Source organism: Saimiri boliviensis, chromosome 9, assembly GCF_048565385.1.
Source record: "Saimiri boliviensis isolate mSaiBol1 chromosome 9, mSaiBol1.pri, whole genome shotgun sequence".
In the NCBI taxonomy this organism is placed as follows: Eukaryota; Metazoa; Chordata; class Mammalia; order Primates; family Cebidae; genus Saimiri; species Saimiri boliviensis.
The window spans coordinates 23,042,747-23,065,785 of record NC_133457.1 but is presented as its reverse complement, the minus strand read 5'-3'; the positions used below and the strand labels follow the sequence as shown (position 1 = coordinate 23,065,785).

Sequence of the window (23,039 nt, the reverse complement as noted above, 5' to 3'; positions counted from 1 at the left end):
TTACAGAACTTTACTGAAGCTCATAAAATAATTGAATAAATGGTAAAACATATTTTGTTCTTGAATAGGATAGCTCTCACATTGATGAGATGTAAATATCCCCTCTGAGTTGCCATATTTTAAGAGAGACACTTTTTTTTTTTTTTAACCTTTCATGATTTCTAAAGTTAAGGTATGCCTTAAAACTGATGACATCTTCCAGGTACTTCTGGTCATATGGTAATTACGAAGTTAGGTTAGGAGCATCTTAACCAATTTATTTTACTTAACTTTCCTTTCATTATAAGCACAAGTCAAATGTGATATGAAAACAGAAGTGTTTAAGTCTAAAGAAGCTCTTTCTTTTTTTTTTTTTTTTTTTTTTTTTTTTGAGACGGAGTTTCGCTCTTGTTACCCAGGCTGGAGTGCAATGGCGCGATCTCGGCTCACCGCAACCTCCGCCTCCTGGGTTCAGGCAATTCTTCTGCCTCAGCCTCCTGAGTAGCTGGGATTACAGGCACGTGCCGCCATGCCCAGCTAATTTTTTGTATTTTTAGTAGAGACGGGGTTTCACCATGTTGACCAGGATGGTCTCCATCTCTCAACCTCGTGATCCACCCGCCTCGGCCTCCCAAAGTGCTGGGATTACAGGCTTGAGCCACCGCGCCCGGCCTAAGAAGCTCTTTCAATTGGCATAAAATAACTGCATCTTACATTGAAAATGTCTTAAATTTAGTGAAATAGGCCAGGCACAGTGGCTCTCACCTATAACCCAGCACTTTGGGAGGCTTAGGTGGGAGGATTACTTGAGAACAGGAGTTGGAGACCAGCCTGGGCAATATAGTGAGATGCCATCTCTGGGGTGGTGGTGAGGGGGAAATATATGTGTATTTATACACACACACGTAATTTGTGAAATTAGTAATCCCAATTAATATTTAAATAGGCTTTTCAAAACTTGATTCTTAAGTTTATATAAAGAACAAAAATAATTTTCACAAAAATTATGAAACTGTTCATGAAGAGGGTATTAGTGCTGTCAAATATTAAAGTGTATGTTGAAGCCAAACCAATTTGAGCATCAGATCACTGGCACAGAGTTGAGAGCACTGAAGTAGCCTCACTTATAGGAATGTTTTATGTGGTCAACAGTGGTATATGATGAAAATAGTGAATTCTTTAGTAAATAGTATTGGATGAACTGAGTAGCCATTTGGGAAAAAAGAGAACTAGCTTGCTATCTCACATTTTTTTTCTTTTTCTTTTTCTTTGTTATGGAGTCTCCTTCTCACCCAGGCTAGAGTACAGTGATGTGATCTCGGCCCACTGTGACCTCCACCTCGCAGGTTCAAGTGATTCTTCTGCCTCAGTCTCCTGAGTAGCTGGGAATACAGGCATCTGCCACTACACCTGGCTACTTTTTTAAAGTAGAGACAGGGGTTTCACCATATCAGCCAGGCTGGTTTTGAACTCCTGACCTCAAGTGATCCACCTGCCTTGGCCTCCTAAAGTCCTAGGATTACAGGCATGAGCCACCAAGATCACACCACTGCACTGCATTCCACTCCAGCCTGGGCGACAGAGCAAGACTTCTCATATAAAAAACAAAACAAAACAAAACAAAACAAACAAAAGACAACCTTGACATGGCGAAAACTCTAGTATAAACAAAGTTGGGACTCCAGTGATAAGCCGGGAAAAAGTAGTTGCCTTACAGCATGTTCAAAGATCTAATTTCCTTTACAAAGCAGGATCGCTTGCTGATAGAAAAGGCCAACAGCTCAGTAGACAAGTGGGCACATTAGAGACAGTTTAAAGGAAAGACAAGTGGCTTTCATACATAAATGTATGACATGTACCTCATTTTCAGTCTTTATAAGAGAAAAGCAAATTGAAACTATGCTGAAAGCATTTTAAAAATATCCGACTAGCCAAGATTAAGAACTTTGATTAGCTGTTGGCTAAGGTGTAGGAAAATAGCTACTTCCATATATTAATGGTAAGATTCTAAACTCTATGGAGAGCAATTGAATAATATTTATTAAAATTTAAGAATGCACATACCTTGTGTAGTATAGCTAAGCTTAGATAAGATGTGATGTATTTAAATAATGGGATACTATAGAGCAATAAGAATGAATAAATTACAATTCACACAACATGAATGACTCACAAACATAATGTTAGGTGAAAGAGACGAACACAGAAATACATGTTCAAAAACAGAATTGTTGTGTTAGAAGTCAGGGTAGTATTACTCTTGGGGGAGCTCATTGGATGGAGACATGAGGGGTTTTTGGAGGCTTAAAATCTTTTTTTTTTGTCTTTGTTAGGTGGGATTATATTGGGAAAATTCATTGAGCTATACACTTAATATACTGTTCTGAATGTATGCTATACTTCAATACACATTTTTATGTAAATAAAAATAGTGTACATACATGCAGTCAGAAATAAAGAATGCACATGTCTTTGTTTAGCAGTTTTATCCTAGGCATATAACATATATTTACACACACTCTTGCATATGTGGGGGTTAAACATAGCACAAAGGTATTCATTGCTGTGTTTGTAAGCACAAAAGTTCGTACAAAACCTAATTACTCATAAGTAGGGAACTGGTAAAATAATTGATATAGTCATGTAGTGAATCAGTATCAGTTCTTAAAAGGAGTAAGGCAGCTTGATATGAAGTAATTTAGTAAAGTCTCTAAGGTATAGTAAATTAAAAGACCAAATTGCACGAACAGTACATGTAGTATGCTACTATTTGTATATGGGTGTGTTTTGTCTCAAAAGGTATATATTTGCAAACATATATAGATATAATATGTTTGGAAAGATGAGACTATATCCTAACACTGGCTGTCTCTGAGGAGTGGAAGTGAGTGGCCAAAAGGCACCATTGGGTGATACTTACTATACTAATTTATGATTTTTTTTAATTTAATTTTTAATAGTGATAAAATGCATATACCAAAACTTACTACCTTAAACATTTTTTGTTTTGTTTTGTTTTTGAGACGGAGTTTCGCTCTTGTTACCCAGGCTGGAGTGCAATGGCGCGATCTCGGCTCACTGCAACCTCCGCCTCCTGGGTTCAGGCAATTCTCCTGCCTCAGTCTCCTGAGTAGCTGGGATTACAGGCACACGCCACCATGCTCAGCTAATTTTTTTGTATTTTTAGTAGAGACGGGGTTTCACCATGTTGACCAGGATGGTCTCGATCTCTTGACCTCGTGATCCACTTGCTTCGGCTTCCCAAAGTGCTGGGATTACAGGCTTGAGCCACCGTGCCCGGCCACCTTAAACATTTTTAAAGGTACAGTTCAGTAGTGTTAAGTATATTCACATTGTACAACCAGTCCCCAAAACTTTTTCGTAGCCATTAAACAAGTACTTAATACTTCTCCTGCCCTCAGCAGTCACCATTCTACTTTCTAAGTCTATAAATTGGACTATTATAGATAGCTCATGCAAGTGGAATCATACAGTATTTATCATTTTGTAACTGGTTTGTTTCACTTAGCACAATGTTCTCAAGGTCCATATTATTTTGTGACTTCTGAATTCTGTGCATTGTTCATTTATTACCCATTTTCAAGAGAGCATTAAAGTAAAAAGACGTGACATTATTCAGAGCTGGTTAATTACATGGTAAAAAGTTGATGGCTGGTGTGTCTTTTTCATTTCAACCAGTATTAAATGCCAGTTTGGGCAGCAAAACAACTTTATGCCAAAGCGCCATTTGAAGCTGGGTTTATGGCTGTTTCTCCTTTTGTCCTCTATGGGTACCTCCCAAATGCAGGCTCAAGTCCCCAGCCTCTTGACTCTGCTCAACAGTTTTCCCCCTTGGCTTACCGTCCAACTTTGGCCTGCTCTTCCAAATCTACCTCTTTTCCCCAGGAAGAGCCTGCTTTTATGCCAAGGTTATGGCTTTCTCCTTGCAGATTTTCCTCACATCTCTGACCTGGAAAAAGGGAGGTTTTTCATTCTGCTAGCATTTTAGCGCTCCTTTGAGATCATTATTCTGGAGCCCTCTGCAATAATATTGTTTCTCATGGATTGAAATTCATTGTTTCCAGTAGGATTTTTGACTAGATGTGGGAACAGAAAAACAAGTTGAAATGACTCTGAAGCTTATAGGAGGACTGGGTATCATTAACTGGCACAGAGGGAGACAGGCTCTAGGTCAGGCATCCCCAAACTTTTTACACAGGGGGCCAGTTCACTGTCCCTCAGACCGTTGGAAGGCCACTACATGCTGTGCTCTTCTCACTGACCACCAATGAAAGAGGTGCCCCTTCCTGAAGTGTGGCAGGGGGCCGGATAAATGGCCTCAGGGGGCCGCATGCGGCCTGCGGGCCGTAGTTTGGGGACGCCTGCTCTAGGTGGAAGATATGTGACTTGCTTTTGAAAATAGTGGTGTGAGATTCTGGCCTGCAAAAACAGCTGGAGTTATGAGCTAGAAATGGGGACTTAAAAAATAGGGGTGTGGGTGTGTGTGGGTGTGTGTGTGTGTGTGTGTGTGTGTGCATGCATGTGTGTATTGAAAATACAGAAAAAGGGCCGGGCGCGGTGGCTTAAGCCTGTAATCCCAGCACTTTGGGAGGCCGAGGCGGGTGGATCACGAGGTCAAGAGATCGAGACCATCCTGGTCATCATAATGAAACCCTGTCTCTACTAAAGATACAAAAAATTAGCTGGGCATGGTGGTGCATGCCTGTAATCCCAGCTACTCAGGAGGCTGAGGCAGGAGAATTGCCTAAACTCAGGAGGCGGAGGTTGCGGTGAGCCGAGATCGCGCCATGGCACTCCAGCCTGGGTAACGAGAGTGAAACTCTGTCTCAAAAAAAAGAAAGAAAATACAGAAAAATAAGATAATGTTACCCATAAAACAGATAATTGTTCTTAACATTTTAATTAATTTCTGTTTTTTCCTCTGACTGTATGTGTATAAAAGTATTTTTATAGCCAGCGTGGTGACTCATGCTTGTAATCCCAGCACTTTGGGAGGCCGAGGCCAGCAGATCACTTAAGGCCAGGAGTTTGAGATCAGCCTGGCCAGTTGTGGAACCCCAGGTCTACTAAAAATACAAAAATTAGAGCTGGTCATGTTGGCATGTGCCTGTAGTCCCAGCTACTCGGGAGGCTGAGGCACGAGAATTGCTTGAGCCCCGGAGGCAGAAGTTGCGGTGAGCCAAGATTGCACCACTGAACTGCCTGGGTGACAGAGCAAGACTCTGCTCAAAAACAAACAAACAAACAAAAAAAAAACACCACACCCACATTTTAAAATGTAGAAATTATATTTTGTATGCACTTTTTTCCCCCTCTCTGTGAATGAAGAAGTCCAAGGCCAGTCACATAGTTACTTCTGTTAGGAGCCCAAAAGAAGTCATGAGTGAATTTGCGGGACTTGTTGAAATTTCACAGGGTGAAGTTCTATGCAGATGTAGAAGAAAATCTGGCAAGAATAGGATTTTGGAAACTTGCCTAAACTTTCCTAAAACTTTCAGGATTCAAGAATCAGAAATCATAATCAAAGAGGTAGGAGAATTAAGAGTTCAGTGTCAAACTAAAAAGAGCAGAGCAAATTCCAAGAAAAAAGGAAGAAAAATATTGTTTGGTGTTTTAAAAAGGTAGAGCTTGATGAAGACAGCCTTGAGATACTAAATTGAGGGTGTAATGGCATGCACATGCTTGTAATCCCAGCGCTTTGGGAGGCCTAGGTGGAAGGATGCCTGGAGCCTAGCCGTTTGAGGCTTCAGTGAGTTATGAGCCAGCCTGGGTGAGAGTGAGACCTTGTCTCAAAACCGCAACAGCAAGATACGAAATTGAGAAACTGTTACTTGAATATACACTTGAATATATATTCTGTCCAGCAGTGATGGAATAACAAGGAATGGATTTACCTTGCTATTTTAAGCAACTAGAAAACTGGACAGTATGTGAAACAGCAATTTGTAATGCACTGGGTAACAGGCAGCACAAGACTGTGGTCACTGAAAGGTGGGAAACAAACCTGTTGAGTTCCATGGTTCCTCCAATTTATTATCTGGAGGTAGTTTTCAGTGTGCAGAGCAGGGATGGGGAACCCAAATTAAAGCCTGGTGTCTTACTGAATTGAAATAATAAGATGGGGATTGGCAGGGAGCTAAGATTGTCATAATTTGTGGGGCAGAGTACCAGAGATGCGGGAGTTGTACACAGAACTCCAGAGGCAGGTGGAGGATTCCCCTGAAGTCAGGTTGAGTTCTGACCTACACATGCATGAGAGGAGAGCACCTGAGGCCAGAGAAAGAGCCCCACTGGAAAGGAGCAGGCCAAATGATTGATTCCTGGAACTCACACAGAGCTGGGAGTAGTCTATTGTTATTAGCCAGAGTACATACAAGGGTATCAAAAGGTCATGGCCATTTGTAATGAGGCTAAATTAACCCTAAGTTAAAGGGTACTCTGGACCTACTCTAACAATGAAAAAGCAGGTCTTGGAAGATCCATCTGATTTAAAGAATCTTACCTGGGTCTGAGAACAAAGTCCAGTACTATTTAAGGAAATACACAAAACTCACAACGTTAGGCATTTAATAAAATGAGCAGACATGCAAAAAACCAGGAAAATATGGCATAATCAAGAGAAAAATCAACCAGATCCAGAAATGACAGAGATGATGGAATTAACAGAGACATGAGAACAGCAATTACAAATATGTTCTTGGTTCACAAAAGAAGAGGAAATGGTTAACATAATGGGAAGAGAACTGGAAGGTATATTTTGAAAAGACCCAAACAGAATACCTAGAGTTGGAAATGAAATTTAAAGTACAATAGTTGGCATTGACAGTAGTTGAGGCACTGCATATCAGTGAACTTCAAGACAGCAATACAAACTGTCCAAAATGAGAACAGAAAGAAAAGTGGAAAAATTGATAGAGCATCAATGAGTATAACAAGGACAATTGTTAGAGATAGAAACAGTCTGACATATATGTAATTGGAGCCTTAGAAAGGAGGCAAAGGGGAGAACAGAAAAAAGATTGTAAAAAATAATGACCAGAAAATTTCCAAACTTGATGAAAACTATAAGCCCACATATTTAAGAATCCCAAGGAGAATAACTATAAAGGTAATCACACCAAGGCACATCATCATCACATTGTTGGCAACCAATAATAAAGAGAAAATCTTGAAAGCAGACAGAGAAAAAATACACATCAGGTACAGAGTAACAGAGATAAGAATGACAGCAGACTTCTCATCAGAAACTTAGCAAATCAAAATACAATGGGGAGACCTCTTTAATTAATTAATTAATTAATTAATTTGTCTGAGACAGAGTCATTCCTGCCTAGGTTGGAGTGCAGTGGTGTGATCTTGGCTCACTGCAACCTCTGCCTCCTAGGTTCAAGCAATTCTCTTGCCTCAGCCTTCCGAGTAGGTAAGATTACAGGTGCATGCCACCACACCTGGCTAATATTTTTGTATTTTTAGTAGAGATGGGGTTTCACTATGTTGGCCAGGCTGGTCTCAAAACTCCTGACCTTGTGATCTGCCTGCCTCGGGCTCCGAAAGTGCTGGGATTACAGCTGTGGGCCACTGCACCTGACCTGGAGAGACATCTTTAAAGTACTTTTTAAGAAAGCCTACTGGAGCTGAGTGCAGTGGCCAACACCTGCAATCTCAGTAGTTTGGGAGGCTGAGGCAGAAGAATTGCTTGAGTCCAGGAGTTCGAGACCAGCCTGGGTGACTTGGCAAAACCCCATCTCTACAAAGAAAAACAATCAGCCAGGCATGGTGGTGCACCTGTGGTCCTAGCTCCTTGGGAGACTGATGTGAGAGGATCGCTTTAGGCTGGGAAGCAGAGGCTGCAGTGAGCTATAGGTGAACCACACTGCACTTTAGCCTGGGTGACAGAGTGAGACCCTGTCTCCAAAAAAAAAAAAAAGAGAAAGGCCTACTGGAACTTGTTGCTAGTAGACCTCCACAGGAAATGTTGACGTTGTTCAGGCAGAAGGAAAATGACAAAGGATTGAGAAGTGCTAGAAATGGTAACTATGGGAATAAAAATAAGACAATTTTATTTTTTTTAATCTCTTTAGAACATTGTTGTATTGAAGGTGATTGCTAACGAGTACAGGATTTCTCTTTTTTTGGGATGGAAATGTTCTGCAGTTAGTGGTAGTGGTTGTCCAACATTGTGGATTAAAGAAATAGTAGCTTTAAAAAGTTAGTTGTTAAAAGCAAAAATAGTAATGCATTATAAGTTTTATAATGTGGGAGTAAAAGGTATGACAGTAGCACAAAGAATGAATGGGGATGGGAAGGGTATAAGAAACCTTACTGAGGCATTAATTAATTAATTAATTAATTTTTTTATTTGACAGTATTGCTTTGTTGCCCAAGTTATATTTATTTATTTGACAGAGTATCCCTTTGTTGCCCAGGCTGGAGTGTGGTGGCACAATCCCTGCTCACTGCAACCTCTGCCTCCTGGGTTCAACAGTTCTGTCTCAGCCTCCCAAGTAGCTAGGATTTCAGGTATGCGCCACCACACCCAGCTAATTTTTTTTTTTTTTTTTTTTTGAGAAGGAGTTTCGCTCTTGTTACCCAGGCTGGAGTGCAGTGGCGCGATCTTGGCTCACTCCGCCTCCTCGGTTCAAGCAATTCTCCTGCCTCAGCCTCCTGAGTAGCTGGGATTACAAGCATGCGCTACCACACCCAGCTAATTTTTTGTATTTTTAGTAGAGATGGGGTTTCACCATGTTGACCAGGATGGTCTCGATCTCTCGACCTTGTGATCCACCCGCCTCGGCCTCCCAAAGTGCTGGGATTACAGGCGTGAGCCACCACGCCCGGCCTAATTTTTGTATTTTTAGTAGAGGTGAAGTTTCACCATGTTAGCCAGGCTGTTCTTGAACTCCTGACCTCAGGTGATCCACCTGACCTCACGTTATCCACCTTCCTCAGCCTCTCAAAGTGCTGGGATTGCAGGCATGAGCTACCATGCCTGGCAAAAACCTTAGGAAGGTTCTTAAGCTGTACACGAAGTGGAATCATCAAATTTACATCTAAAAAATTAAAACAATCTATGTTCCCACTTCAAATGTATGAGAGAGCCAGTTTAACCATATCCTTGTCCACGTGTGGTATTTATTTAAAAACATTGCCACCCAGATGTTTTTAAAAACTTGATTACTCTAGACATCCAGTCCTCAGCATGCTTGAAGGATACTTTATCTCTGAAATCTTTGAAATTCTATCAGAATCTCTTTGCCTTAAATTTGACTGAAACATAAAATGTATACATTTTTTCCCTTTCCTTTTCTTCCTACCCCCTTTCTTCATAAGAATAGTTTTCTTCAGTAATTTCTTTAGTTACTACTTCAGCTTCATTTGTTCCAGAACGTGGATGTTTTGAAGACACATTCCGTGTCTCTCTTATTTTCCATTGTATCATGGCTGTAGTATAGTAGATGCTCGATGCTCAATACATTTGTCAAAAAAAAAAAAAAAATCGTTTTCTTTCTATATACAGTATATTTGTGTATATGATCTGCATATTTCTAACATTTTTTTTTCTTTCATCTTGTTAATCTGTTTTGTCCTTTTGAGTTGTAGGATAATTCATTTACTGATTTTTTTTTGTTACCAATTTTTGTTTGGTTATATTTCATGTGCTACTTATTGCTTCTATTGTTTTAAATTTGGCAAATCATGCTTTTCATCTCTGAAAATCTTTTCATCCCTGAAATCTTTCCTCAGATTATTCTGATTTCATTTTTACAGATGCAAAATTCACTCAAATTCTTTTAAAATATTAAGCACCTTGCATTTCATTATTTTTCTTCAACTTTAGATCTCTTTTTCAGCTCTAGGACATTTAAACTTTAATATTAGTGTGTTTAAAACCCCTTAGGACTGGGAAATAAAATGGAATACCCATTTCTTCCTTCAATCTAGCCACCTCAACACATAATTAAAATGTGGTATTGCTGCTGGACACAGTGGCTCACACTTGTCATCCCAGCACTTTGGGAGTCTGAGACAGGCAGATCCTGTGAGCCCGGAAGTTTGAGACCAGTCTGGGCAACATGGTGAAACCCCATTTCTACAAAAGTTAGCCACACATTGTGGCTTGTGCCTGTGGCCTCAACACTTGGGAGGCTGAGGTGGAAGGATTGCTTGAGCTCGGGAGGATGAGGTTGCAGTGAGTTGTAATTGTACTCCAGCCTGGGTGACAGAGCAAGACCCTGTCTCAAAAAAAAAAAAAAAAAAAAAAAAAGAAAAGAAATTTTTTAATAGTATAAAATTAGGTCTAAGAGTTTTATTTGCAAAGATTACCGTGTGGTAGTAATCTCTAGACATTTTTGCCTTCCTGGCCTATTTTGTAAGATCCCCCAAAGGTGGAGAACTGGATCAGGAAAATAAGCAGAGCTTGAATACACACTGCCATTTTTGAGAGGACCACGAATTCAGAACTTGAAAGAATTGGAGTTCTTTCTTTCCTTAATTACACTTTGGAGTTTTGCCCTCAGGACTGAGAAATAAATACGAGTTCCTCTTCCCTAGGAGTCCAGTGTAATGCTAGACATACATGGTAATAAGCACAGTCAGTGCAACAGAAATCGGTGGTGTGAAGGTAAAGTGAAAAGACTCATAATTCATGGTTGATGTTTTCCACTGAGGGGCCAGCATGGGTTTTATTCAAAATGGCAGACGTTTGAGATTTCATTTTGGGGTAAAAAAAAATTGCAAAGCAATGCTTACACTCAGGTTGGAAACCTTGAATTTGTACTGGTGCTAATTATGGTTTTTTTCTAGTAGTATTTGCCACCCCTATACAGGTGTGGAAAATGAAACTAGTGTATTTACTCAAAATAGGTGATTTGAAGGAAAATGGGACTGAGCAAAGTAGTACTTTATAATCAGCAGTTTTGGGGATAAGACTGCTAGAGGCTCATTACTTTTCACATTATAATGTGAAATTAATCATTAAAGCCTTAAGTAAAAATGGAGGTTTTTGGGCAGGTGCAGTGGCTCATTTCTGTAATCCAGGCACTTTGGGAGGTTGAGGTGGGTGGATCATTTGAGGTCAGGAGTTCAAGACCAGCCTGGTTACCAACAGGGTGAAACCCCGTCTCTACTAAAAATACAAAAATTAGACCAGTGTCTTGGCTCATGCTTGTAATCCCAGCTACTTGGGAGGCTGAGGCAGGAGGATCACCTGAACCCAGGAGACGGAGGTTTCAGTGAGCCAAGATCACACCACTGCGCTCCAGCCTGGGAGACAGAGCAAAACTTTGTCTCAAACAAACAAACAAATCAAACATATGTGGTATGTTTCAGCCCGTTGCACTTACTCTCCTTGTCCAAGCTCAAATTGTCCCTTTTTTAGCCTGCAGTCCCGCTTCTGCTTGGCTCTTGGGCCTTGTAATAATCCTGTTTATGCTTAGTTTCCTTATTGTCCAGTGTGATACAATGGTCTTGGCTTACCTTGCATATTTCCTGCCCAGCCACTTTTTCAAGAAGAATGTGAATGTTTAAAAGAAAAACAAAGTTTCAGGGCCCCAGTCGCACCCCAAACCAGCTTAATCAGAATCCCTGGCGAAAATAGAGCCCAGATACAGGCAGGGTCCCCAGAGTGGAATGCAGTGGTGGAATCTCAGCTCACTGCAACCTCTGCCTCCTGGATTTAAGTGATTCTCCTGCCTCAGCCCCCTGAGTAGCTGGGACTACAGTTGTTAGCCACCACTCTCAGCTAATTTTTGTATTTTTAGTAGAAACAGGGCTTTGCCATGTTGGCCAGGCTGGTTTCCAACTCCTGACCTCAGGTGATCTGCCCACCTTGGCCTCCCAAAATGCTGGAATTACAGGCATGAACCACCACACCCTGCCAGGATACAGTATTTTTAAAAAAGCACACCAAGCCTTGGATGGAAAACACTTGAGGAGAGTATGTGGCCTTATTGGGCTCTGTAAACACCTTATCTCTGCACAAGGCCGAAACTTTGAGTGGAGTCCTTGGCTAAAGCTCTCATTGAAACTTGGTGACCTTTCTTCCTCTCCTGCTTAAAGCTTGTGTTTCAGAATTTTGACCCGAATGCATCTGTGTTGAAAGCCAGGCTTGGTCTGTCACCCCAGGACTCTGTGTTGGTTTCTTTCCTTGCCTGTATGTTGAGTTGGGGCTCATCTTCATGCCTCTGGGAAGTAAGTTATTTGATAGCTTGCTTAGAGTCTCTCAGTACTTTCCCTTGCCCTTAGAATGAATACCAAAATATGTGGCCTTCAGTGTAGACTGCTCAGGTCCCCTCTTGGTTCCTGGAGTCTGCCATGCTTCCCTTTACCACCAGTCCTTTGCACATCTGCTGGGAATGCTTTGCCTTTCCTTGTTACTTAGCTGTCCTCTACTCATCTTTCAGTTGCCAGCTTGACTGTCTTTTTCGGGGGAGCTTCTCTGACCTTGGTGCACCAGATCAGCTTCCATATGCTGACTTTGTCTCATTGGTAATATTTCTCTACCTTCAGGATACATATCAAGGCCCAGAAGTTGCAGTTTTGCATTTGTTTGTGTGATCATTTGATGCATGTCTCTCTGGAGCCCGACTCTTTGGGGGTCACATCCTGTCTCCACCACTTTTAGCTGTGGGACCTTAAACAAATCATTTCATCTCTGGTCCCCAGCTGCTTTTAACTGCTAAACAGGGATGCTCTAATACTTTGACCTACCTTGTGAGGTGGGGATGAAGATTAAATAGGGTAATTTGTGTAAAGCACTTAGAACAGAGCTAGGTGTTAATAGTAGAGAATCTTGGCAGGTATTATTGATGATTACTGCAATGGACAAGCTCTGTACAGGCAGGGATCATTTTTGTTTGTTTAGATTTATATGCAGGGTGCTTGGCACATGGATGGTGCTCAGGAAATAATGGTTGGATGAATGAATGAAGTGGAGATAATCGTAATACCACATTTATAGAATTCCATGAGGATATAAAATAATGTAAGTGTATAAGTTCTTGGTAGCATGTCTAGCTCATAGTAGGTGGTTAATAAATATTCAATGCCTGAATGAGGAAAATGGGGGCAATACTAATACCAGCTTAGGAGGTTGTCGTGGGGATCTAAGATAACCCTGTAGTACCTTGTAGAGTGCCTAGCACATAGTAGGTGCTCAGAAAATACTTGTTGAATGAATGAGTGAACTGGGGATGACAGTAACACCAGTTCCTAGGGTTGCTGTGGGGACAGAAGATAAGGCAGGTCGATAGCTTGTTGTATTGTGGTTTCACCTAGTAGACACTGTTGAGTGAAACGAGAAGAGCTGCTATGAGTTTCTTTCTCCTGGGGCTTAGGAGAGAATCCTTTTGGGGTACAGAATGGTATGGAGGGGACACTGGTCCTCTTGAAGGAAGAATGGGCAGCTGACTACTCCTTGGCAAGCTCTGACCTGGATGAAAAGTTGAATTGTTCCTTTCCCTCTTCCTCGCTAACCCATTCTTTCTTTCCATTAGAATCCTTGCCCAGCATCCAGCACCTCCTTCCTGTCCAGGATCACCTTCTGGTGGATTACAGGGTAAGGCTGGGCCCTCGAGTCCTCAGGGAGGTAATGGGAAATGAATGACTGAATGAACGAGTGAACATGCTGAAGTCCCCGCTTGACTTCTCTTCTTCGCTCTTCTGCAGATTTGTCTTGAATCTGCCTGTGCTGGCCATGTGGTCTCAGAGACACCAACTCTGTCCCCCAGCTCCATCACCTTGAATCTGATAAACACATGAGCCATGAGCAGCTTAGATATCTACAGAAGGCTTGGCTTGGGACAGCCATACATTGGACTGCTCTTGCTTTAGCTTTAGATTTGGGTTTTTAAAATATTAGGTATAGTTATTATTGACATTGTTTCCCTCCCATGCCACACTCCTTATAAAAATAATACTGTCTCACCATAGGAAACGTGGGTTAAAAAAACACATGTGCAGATCAGTAGTAAGGAAAGACCCAGAGGCAACAACTGTCACCATTTTAGTATGCCTCCTTCTGGTCTTCTTTTCTTTTTGAGATGGAGTCTCACTCTGTCTCCCAGGCTAGAGTGCAGTGGTGCAATCTCAGCTAACTACAACCTCTGCCTCCTGGGTTCAAGCGATTCTCTTTCTTCAGTCTCCCAGGTAACTAGGATTATAGGTCTGCGCCATCATGCCTGGCTAATTTTTGTATTTTTAGTAGAGACAGAGTTTTGCCATGTTGGCCAGGCTGGTCTTGAACTCCTGACCTCAGGTGATCCACCCACATCAGCCTCCCAAAGTGTGGGATTACAGATATGAGCCACCATGCCCAGCCACCTTGTGGTTTTCTTTTTTTACATCTATTTCTGCCCATTGTCAACATCTTATTGGGGATTATTTGATTCTTTCACCCTAATATGCATCATCTTTTTGGTTTTTTGGAGATGGCTTTCACTCCGTCACTTAGTCTGGAGTGCAGTGGCAAAATTGTAGCTCACTGCAGTCTTGATCTACCGGGTTCAGGTGATGCTCCTGCCTCAACCTCCTGAATAGCTGGGATTATGGGCATGCTCGACCACGCCCAACAGATTTTTGTATTTTTTGCCAAGACAGGGTTTTACCATGTTGCCCAGGCTGGTCTCCAACTCCTGAGCTCAAGTCATTCTTCCGCCTCAGCCTCCTAGAGTGCTGGTATTATAGGAATGAACCACCATGCCCGGTCTCATTCTTCTCTTTATGAACATTTTACAAACATCTTTTAAAAAGATTAGATGTTTTAAATAATTTCTTTAAATTACTATTAAAGAGAGTCACTGGGACAGTTGATGTAATTTGTATATGACTGCAGGACACCAGATGCATGCTAATAACATTCATTCTTGTTATGGAAAATTGTGCTCCAGTTACATAAGAGCATGTCCTGGATTGTAAGGGGATACCCCGTTTTTTTGGGAGTAAAGATATGTAGAGTCTATATCTTAGCTTTTTTGAGACAGAGTCTTGCTCTGTTGTCCAGGCTGGAGTACAGTGGCGTGATCTGCAGCCTCTGCTTCCTGGGTTTAAGTGATTCTCCTGTCTCAGCCTCCTGAGTAGCTGGGATTATAGGCATGCACCACCATGCCTGGCTAATTTTTATAATTTTAATAGAGATGGGTTTTCACCATGTTGACCATACTGGTCTCAAACTCCTCACCTCAGGTGATCCACCCACTTCAGTCTCCCAGGGTTCTGGGATTATGGGTGTGAGCTACTGTGCTAGGCCTTTAGCTGTCTGAATGGTTTTGAAAAAGATGATGTGTTTGCATGCGTGTGTGTGTGTGTGTGTGTGTGTGTGTGTGTGTGTGTGAATGTGAATGGATAGAGACAGAATGTTACTGTAAACTTGGCAACATGTTAATAGTGGTGAGTTGAGTGAATTCTTAGTATGATTTGAGTAATTTTTCTATAAGTTTGAAATTATTTTAAAACAAAAAATGAAAGTGTTTAACTTTTTATGTGTTCAGTTGGCCGAGTGTGGTGACTCACACCTGTAATGTTAGCACTTTGGGAGGCCGAGGCGGGTGGATTACCTGAGGTCAAGAGTTTGAGACCAGCCTGGCCCATGTGGTGAAGCCTTGTCTCCACTAAAAATACAAAAATTAGTGAGGCATGGTGGTAGGTGCCTGTAATCCCAGCTACTTGGGAGGTTGAGGCAGGAGAATTGCTTGAACCCAGGAGGCGGCGGTTACAGTGAGCCGAGATTGTACCACTATACCCCAGTCTGGGTAGAGTCACATAGAGAGACTAATATAATAAAAGTAAGTTTATCACCCAGATTTCACTATTGCTAATGTTTTGTCATGTCAGCTTTTTTTTCCCCCCCTTCAACCTGCTTTTTTTTTTTTTTTTTTTTTGGGGGTGGGGGTCTGGCTCTGTTGCCCAGGCTAGAGTGCAATGACACGATCATGGCTCCCTGCAGCCTCCACCTCCTGGCCTCAAGCAATCCTCCCACCTCAGCCTTTTGAGTAGCTGGGACTACAGGTGTGAGCCATTATGACTGTATTTTTTATTTTTACTTTTTGTAGAGATAGTCACCCAGTGTTGCCCAGGCTGGTCTTGAACTCCTGAGCTCACGAAGTCCTCCCACCTCAGCCTCCTGAAGTGCTAGGATTATAGGCATGAACTACTGGTCCTGGCCCATATTAGCCTTTTTTAATGTAAAATTTTTAAAAGTTGACAGGGCATGGTGGCTCATGCCTATAATCCCAGAACTTTGTGAGGCCAAGGTGGGAGGATTGCTTGAGCCCAGGAGCTCAAGATCAGCTTGGGCAACATAGGGAGACTCTGTCTCTACAAAAAATAATAATAATAATAATAAAAATAATTAGCCAGCCATAATTGTTCACACCTGAATCCCAGCTACTCAGGAGGCTGAGGTGGGAAGATCACTCTAGGCCAGGAGCTGGAGGCTGCAGGGTGCTGTGATTATGGCACTGCACTCCATCCTGGGTGACACAGCGAGACCCTGTCACCAAATAAATGAATGAATGAATGAATGAGGCCGAGCATGGTGGCTCATGCCGGTAATCCCAGCATTGTGGGAGGCCAAAGGGGCCAGATTGCCTGAGCTCAGGAGCTTGAGACCAGCCTGGGAAACATGGTGAAACCCCGTCTCGACTAAAATACAAAAAATTAGCCAGGTGTGGTGGTGTGTGCCTGTAGTCTCAGACTTGAGAGGCGGAGGCAGAGGTTGCAGTGAGCCAAGAACACGCTACTGCACTCCAACCTGGGTGACATAGCGAGACTCCATCTCAAAAAAATAAAAAATAAATGAATGAATGATGAAAAAGAGTGAATTAGCGCCATCTTGATATTTCCCTCCTAAATCACCTTTTTTCCCCTAAATCTTTTCTATGCACCCCTGCAAAAGAAAGCCATTTTTCCTTTATGACCCAACAGAATGAGCTGTAATAACCTTGTAATATGTGCAAATGTCTGTCCAAATTCAGACATCCCCAGCTGTGTGGCTGCCTTCATTCACAGAGGGCAGTTGTGCTGGGGAGGGGTGCAGCATCGGCATGCTTGTGGAGTGAGTGAGCCCTGTCCTCCACCTCTCATTGACTCTCATTGCCTAACTCCCTTGTGTCTTGGCCTCAGGTTGATAATCTGGGGCTACCACCAGCCCCTGGAGAGCAGTGGCCTCTGGTCCTTAAACAAGGAGGACACGGTGGAACAAGTCATGCCTGTTTTGGTAAAGAACTGGAAGAAGAAATGTACCAAGTCTAGGAAGTAAGTGTGTTTCCTTGTCCTCTAGAATGCCCCAGTTCCCTCCTTCCCACCCCGGTGGCCTAAATCCAGGCTGCAGCTCTGGCAGTGCTGCTTGTTACTAGCTTTGTGGTTCTCACTTCTCCTCCTGGCTTCAGTTTGTTTTTCTGCCAAATGGGATAAAATCTCACAAGTCAGTAGGGCAACTGAGTAGAAAAGAAGACAGAAGCTGGGTATGTGCCTCAGGGCTGTAATCCCAGCACTTCGCGAGGCCAAGGTGGGTGGCTTACAAGGTCAGGAGTTTGAGTCCAGCCTGGCCAACATGGTGAAACTCCATCTCTACTAAAAATACAAAAATTAGCTGGGTGTGGTGGCGAGCACCTGTAATCCCAGCTACTTAGGAGGCTGAGGCAGAAGAATCATTGATCCCGGGAGGGGAAAGTTGCAGTGAGCCAAGATTGCACCACTGCACTTCAGCCTGGGAGACAGGGTGAGACTCCATCTCAAGAAAAGAAAAGAGAGAAAAACACTGCCCAAGCAGGCAGTTGATGTTGTTTGCCATAGCACATGACTGTCCCTCCTTGAGTCAGTCTCACTTTTTCTGTTTCTTTCTGAGCATCTGGCATCCCATGTGTTCCTGCTGTTTGAAGTGTTTCTGTCCAAAATACCCAGCTGACCCCGTATGTTTGTTTAGCCAAAGAAGCCCCATTTGCAGATGATTTTGGCTGTACTGGATTTTAGACTCTATCCCCTATGTAAAGTGTGCCCACTGCACCACCTGATTCCTGTCATTCTTTCAGGAATCAGGTCAGGGCCTCCACTGCACTTACCTTACTCCTCAAATCTGAGACACCATCAGTTGCATGATACGTTATTATTGTGTGTAATAGTAAGAAAGAAAAGCAACTGCCAATTAAACAAGGACATACGATGCATCCCGAGTGCAGATGAGCTGGAAGGTGAAATTGCAAGTGACGTGGGGCAGTGGATTGTGGCCATGAGGGCAGTAGGGTAGCTGTTTTTGTTTCTGTTGCCTGTTTTGGGGTAAGCTTACTATGGTAAGCTGTGACAGAGCCAGCCTGATGCACTGGATTCTCCACAGACCTGTTGGCCTTATAGAGAAATCCTCAGACCCAGGTTCACTTCCTCATTCAATTCCAGGGATGCCCAGGATACAGGCGTTCAGTCAGACCCAGATGTTGCGCGGAAATCTGGGACATCCATGGTGTCAGCCACTAGGACATCAGCAGAGGACCTTGTGACCCTGGTGGGAGCCTGTTTGGGTGATCCAGGTGATGGGAGAAATTGTCTCATGGGAGACAGATAGAGCTTGGGCCTCATGGCTGAGCATAGTAAGGAAATGGCCCATGTCCATGTCCTACTTGAAGGTTGTTGGCCGGCAGAGGCCAACATGGAGATAGAACTAGTAGAATGGATGGATGGATAAATGATAGATTGATAGATGATAGGTAGATGATAGATGGATAGATAGTGGATGGATACTTGATAGGTGGATGGATAGATAGATGGATGATTAATAGATGATGGATGAGTGGATGGATTGAGGATGAGAGGGGATCTAGTAGGGAAACTGGATCATGTGATTATGGAGAAGTCCTATGCTAGGCCATCTGCAAGCTGGAGAACCCGAGAAGCTGGTAGCGTGGCTCAGGCCAAGTCTGAAGATCTCAGACCCAGGGAAGCTGATGGTGGAATTCTCAGTCTACAACCAAAGGCTGGAGAACCTGGAGTGACTGGGGTAATTTCCAGAGTCCAGAGGCCAGATAGCCTGGAGTTCCAGGGACAGGAGAAGTTGACATCCTGGCTGCAGAAGAGAGATCACATGAATACCATTTCTCTGACTTTTTCTTGTGTCTGGACTCTATGCTGATTGGGTGGTGCCCAGTCACATGGGGTGAGGATGGATCCTCATTGAGTCCACTGATTCAAATGCCAGTCTCATCTGGAAACACCCTCACAGGCACCCACACAGAAATAACACTTTAGCAGCTATCTGGGTATCTCTTAACCCTGTCAAGTTTACCCCTAACATCACCTGTCACCTGGATTCCTTCAGCCTCACCTGCAGTGTTCTCCCTGCTATTAAGGCCACATTTGTAGATGGACTTCAGCATTCCTCATCACCAATGCCTCTGCTGATCACCTGTCTTGGCTTCCTTTCATGGAAGAAGGATGACCACCTTTGTGTTCTGGAGCTTGTCAGGCGAGCAGTTGTTGGAGACACCATGGCAGAGGCAGAGCCTGAGGGTGAGGACGGAGTTTAAATCAAGAAGCTCCTCCACTGACCTGGCTTTTTTTTTTTTTTTTTTTTTGAGACGGAGTTTTGCTCTCGTTACCCAGGCTGGAGTGCAATGGCACGATCTCGGCTCACCGCAACCTCCGCCTCCTGGGTTCAGGCAATTCTCCTGCCTCAGCCTCCTGAGTAGCTGGGATTATAGGCATGCGCCACCATGCCCAGCTAATTTTTTGTATTTTTAGTAGAGACGGGGTTTAACCATGTTGACTAGGATGGTCTCAATCTCTTGACCTCGTGATCCACCCGCCTCGGCCTCCCAAAGTGCTGGGATTACAGGCTTGAGCCACTGCGCCCGGCCTTGACCTGGCTTTTAATTCACTGAACAGTTGAAATTGACTGCTGCTTTTGTGCTTAGTGATGTTTAGTCCCTGAGGGTTCAGAGTGGAACAAAACACATATACTCTTTTTTTTTTTTGAGACGAAGTGTTGCTCTGTCACCAGGTTAGAGTGCAGTGGCATCATATCAGCTCACTGCAATCTCCACCGCCTGGGTTTAAGTGATTCTCATGCCTCAGCCTCCCAAGTAGCTGGGATTACAGGCGTGCACCACCATGCCTGACTTATATATTATTTTATATACGTATTTTCTTTAGACATTTTCGCTCTTGTCACCCAGGCTGGAGTGCAATGGTGCAATCTCAGCTCACCACAACGTCTGCCTCCTGGGTTCAAGCAATTCTCCTGCCTCAGCCTCCTGAGTAGCTGGGATTATAGGCATGTACCACCATACCCAGCTATTTTTGTATTTTGAGTCGAGACAGGGTTTCTCCATGTTTGTCAGGCTGGTCTCAAACTCCCAACCCTCAGGTGATCTGCCTGCCCTGGCTTTCCAAAGTGCTGGGATTATGGGTGTGAGCCACTGTGTATGGCCTTCTAAATTTTTTTTCTTTCTTTTTTTTTTTTCTATGGAGACAGGTCTCACTATGTTGCCTAGGCTGGTGTCCAACTCTTGACTTCCAGAGATCCTCCTGCCTCAGCCTCTCTACTAGTAGCTGGGATTACAGGTGTGATCCACCATACACAGCTGGGTTCTGGTTTATAACAATCCAGGCTGCCCTGGGGAAGATGGATATTAGGGATGAGAGTAAAGGCAGATAGACCTGGGTGGGGACCTCAAGGCCTGTCCAGGAAGTTCCTTCATGCCTCACTGGGAGCCTCCATTTTATTTATTTTGATACAGGGTCTCACTGTTTTGTCCAGGCTGGAGTGCAGTGGTGCCATCTCAGCTCACTGCAGCCTCTATCACCTAGGCTGGAGTGATCCTCCCACTTCAGCCTCATGATTAGCTGGGTCTATGGGCAGGTGGGTCTACTACCACACCTGGCTAATTTTTTTTTTTTTTTGTAGAGATGTTATCTTGCCATGTTGCCCAGGTTGTTCTTGAGCTCCTGAGCTCAAGCAGTCCACCTACCTTGGCCTCCCAAAGTGCTGAGATTACAGGCACAAGCCTCCATTTATTACCCAGAGCATTTTCTAAAAATTCAGTGAGATAAATGTCATAATAAGCTGTGCCCTAGTCCTGAGTAAGTGCTGGGCAGGTTTTAGTTGTACAAGTTGTATTTATTCATCTCTACACTTCCATCTTGCCAGGGAGGGTGTGGTAAGAACTGGCTCACTGGGCTTCAAAGCAGGCCACCTGAAAGGGGGCTGGCTCTGTGAGTACCTTGGTGTTTAGGGATGCTCAGCTTGGGGCCAGGGCATCATTTCCTAGGGACATTGATAGATGGATGACATGCTTTATTCCCAGAGGTATAAGCCAGATCTGGCACCTCTAACCCTTGTGGAACTGGAGAGAATGACAAGAACAACCCTGTCCTAGGCTGGAATTTCCTGGTGTGGCTCTTTATACCCAGATCCCTTTAGTTTACTGGCGAAGGGAATGCAGCCCATGCAGCTCAGGGCTGCTGGGTTTCCTAGGCTCAGGGACTGGGTGAGGAAGGCCTGGGCTTGGGGGTCTACATGGCTTCTTGGACCCCTTTACAACTTTTCTTCACCCCTCAGTGACTTCCTCTCAAAAGTTAGGTGTGCTGGGGCATGGTAGCTCATGCCTGTAGTCAGAGCACTTTGGAAGGTGGAGGTGGGAGGATCACCTGAGGTCATGAGTTTGAGACCAGCCTGGCCAACATGGTAAAACCCCATCTCTACTTAAAAATACAAAAAGTAGCTGGGTGTAGTGGTACTTGCCTGTAATCCCAACTACCTGGGAGGCTGAGGCACAAGAATTGCTTGAACCTGGGAAGCAGAGGTTGAAGTGAGCCAAGATCACACCACTGCACTCCAGCCTGGGGGACAGAGTGAGACTCCATCTCAAAAAAAAAGAAAAGGGCAGGTGTGAGCAATCTCCCTGCTTCTACCTTTGGGTTTGAAAATGCAATGCTTCATTGGTTTGTGTGTAATAGTTTTATGTTCTCTTTTTTGTGTATGGCCTCTTAGAGCTTAGGGCCATTTTGGATCGTGGTTTTGGCTGGTGTGGCTATAAAATGCTTCTGTGACTCCAGAAGAGTTTGGCTTTTTTTTTTTTTTTTAAGTTAGGCATAGTTACCATACAGCCAGCCACTCCCTTCCCAGACATCCACCTAAGAGAGTTGAGAACATATGTTTATAAAAGACTGATACAGGAATATTCTTAGCTACTTTGTTTGTGACAACCCAAAGTGGAGGTAAGCCAGACATCTATTAGCAAGTGAACAGACAGATTTACCCATTATGTGCATCTGCACAACTGAATACTAAGTTATGTACTAGAACGAACTATTGGCTGGGCACAGTGGCTCATGCCTATAATCTCAGCACTTTGGGAGGTTGAGGTGGGTGGATCACCTGAGGTCAGATTAAGACCAGCCTGTCTAACATGGTGAAACCCCATCTCTACTAAAAATACAAAAATTAGCCAGGTAATGGTGGTGTGCATTTGTAATCCCAGGTACTCAGGAGGCTGAGGCGTGAGAATCGCTTGAACCTGGGAGGCAGAGGTTGCAGTGAGCTGAGACCGCGCTACTGCACTCCAGCCTGGGTGACACAGCAAGACTCCATCTCAAAAAAAGAAAAAATAAAAAGGATGGTCATGGTGGCTTACATCTGTAATCCTAGTACTTTGGGAGGCCAAGGCGGGTGGATCACCTAAGCTCAGGAGTTCAGGACCAGGTTAGGCAAGACGGTGAAACCCCATCTCTACTAAAAATACAAAAAAATATTAGCTGGGCAAGGCAGCTTGCACCTGTAGTTCCAGCTACTTGGGAGACTGAGGCAGTTGAGCCCGGAGGCAGAGGCTGCAGTGAACGGAGATTGTGCTATTGCATTCCAGCCTGGATGACAGAGTGAGAATTTGTCTCTTTAAAAAAAAAAAAAAAAAAAAAGGCTGGGGATGATGGTGGCTCATGCCTGTAATCCTAACACTTTGATATTTTGGGAAGCCAAGGCGGGTGGATCACCTGAGGTTTGGAGTTCAAGACCAGGCTGACCAACATGGAGAAAACCCATCTCTACTAAAAATACA

At 43.5% G+C, this 23,039-nt stretch overlaps 1 protein-coding gene across 6 annotated transcripts in view; it reads left to right on the top strand.

The window, feature by feature from the left end:
* The window catches only part of LOC104650885 (uncharacterized), a 74,250-nt gene that overhangs the window by 13,384 nt on the left and 37,827 nt on the right, over window positions 1-23,039 (top strand). For 3 of the 6 annotated variants that reach the window (XR_012519154.1, XR_012519156.1, XR_012519155.1), the window contains exons 2-3: window positions 13,494-13,555; window positions 17,119-17,250. Coding sequence is in view for 3 of the 6 variants with exons in the window: in XM_074405584.1 (XP_074261685.1) it covers window positions 16,922-17,250 (329 nt within the window). In the remaining 3 variants the exon portion in view is untranslated. Of the gene's footprint in view, window positions 1-13,493; window positions 13,556-16,921; window positions 17,251-23,039 lie in introns of those variants that run through there. The other 3 variants (XM_074405584.1, XM_074405582.1, XM_074405583.1) reach the window with 1 other exon arrangement.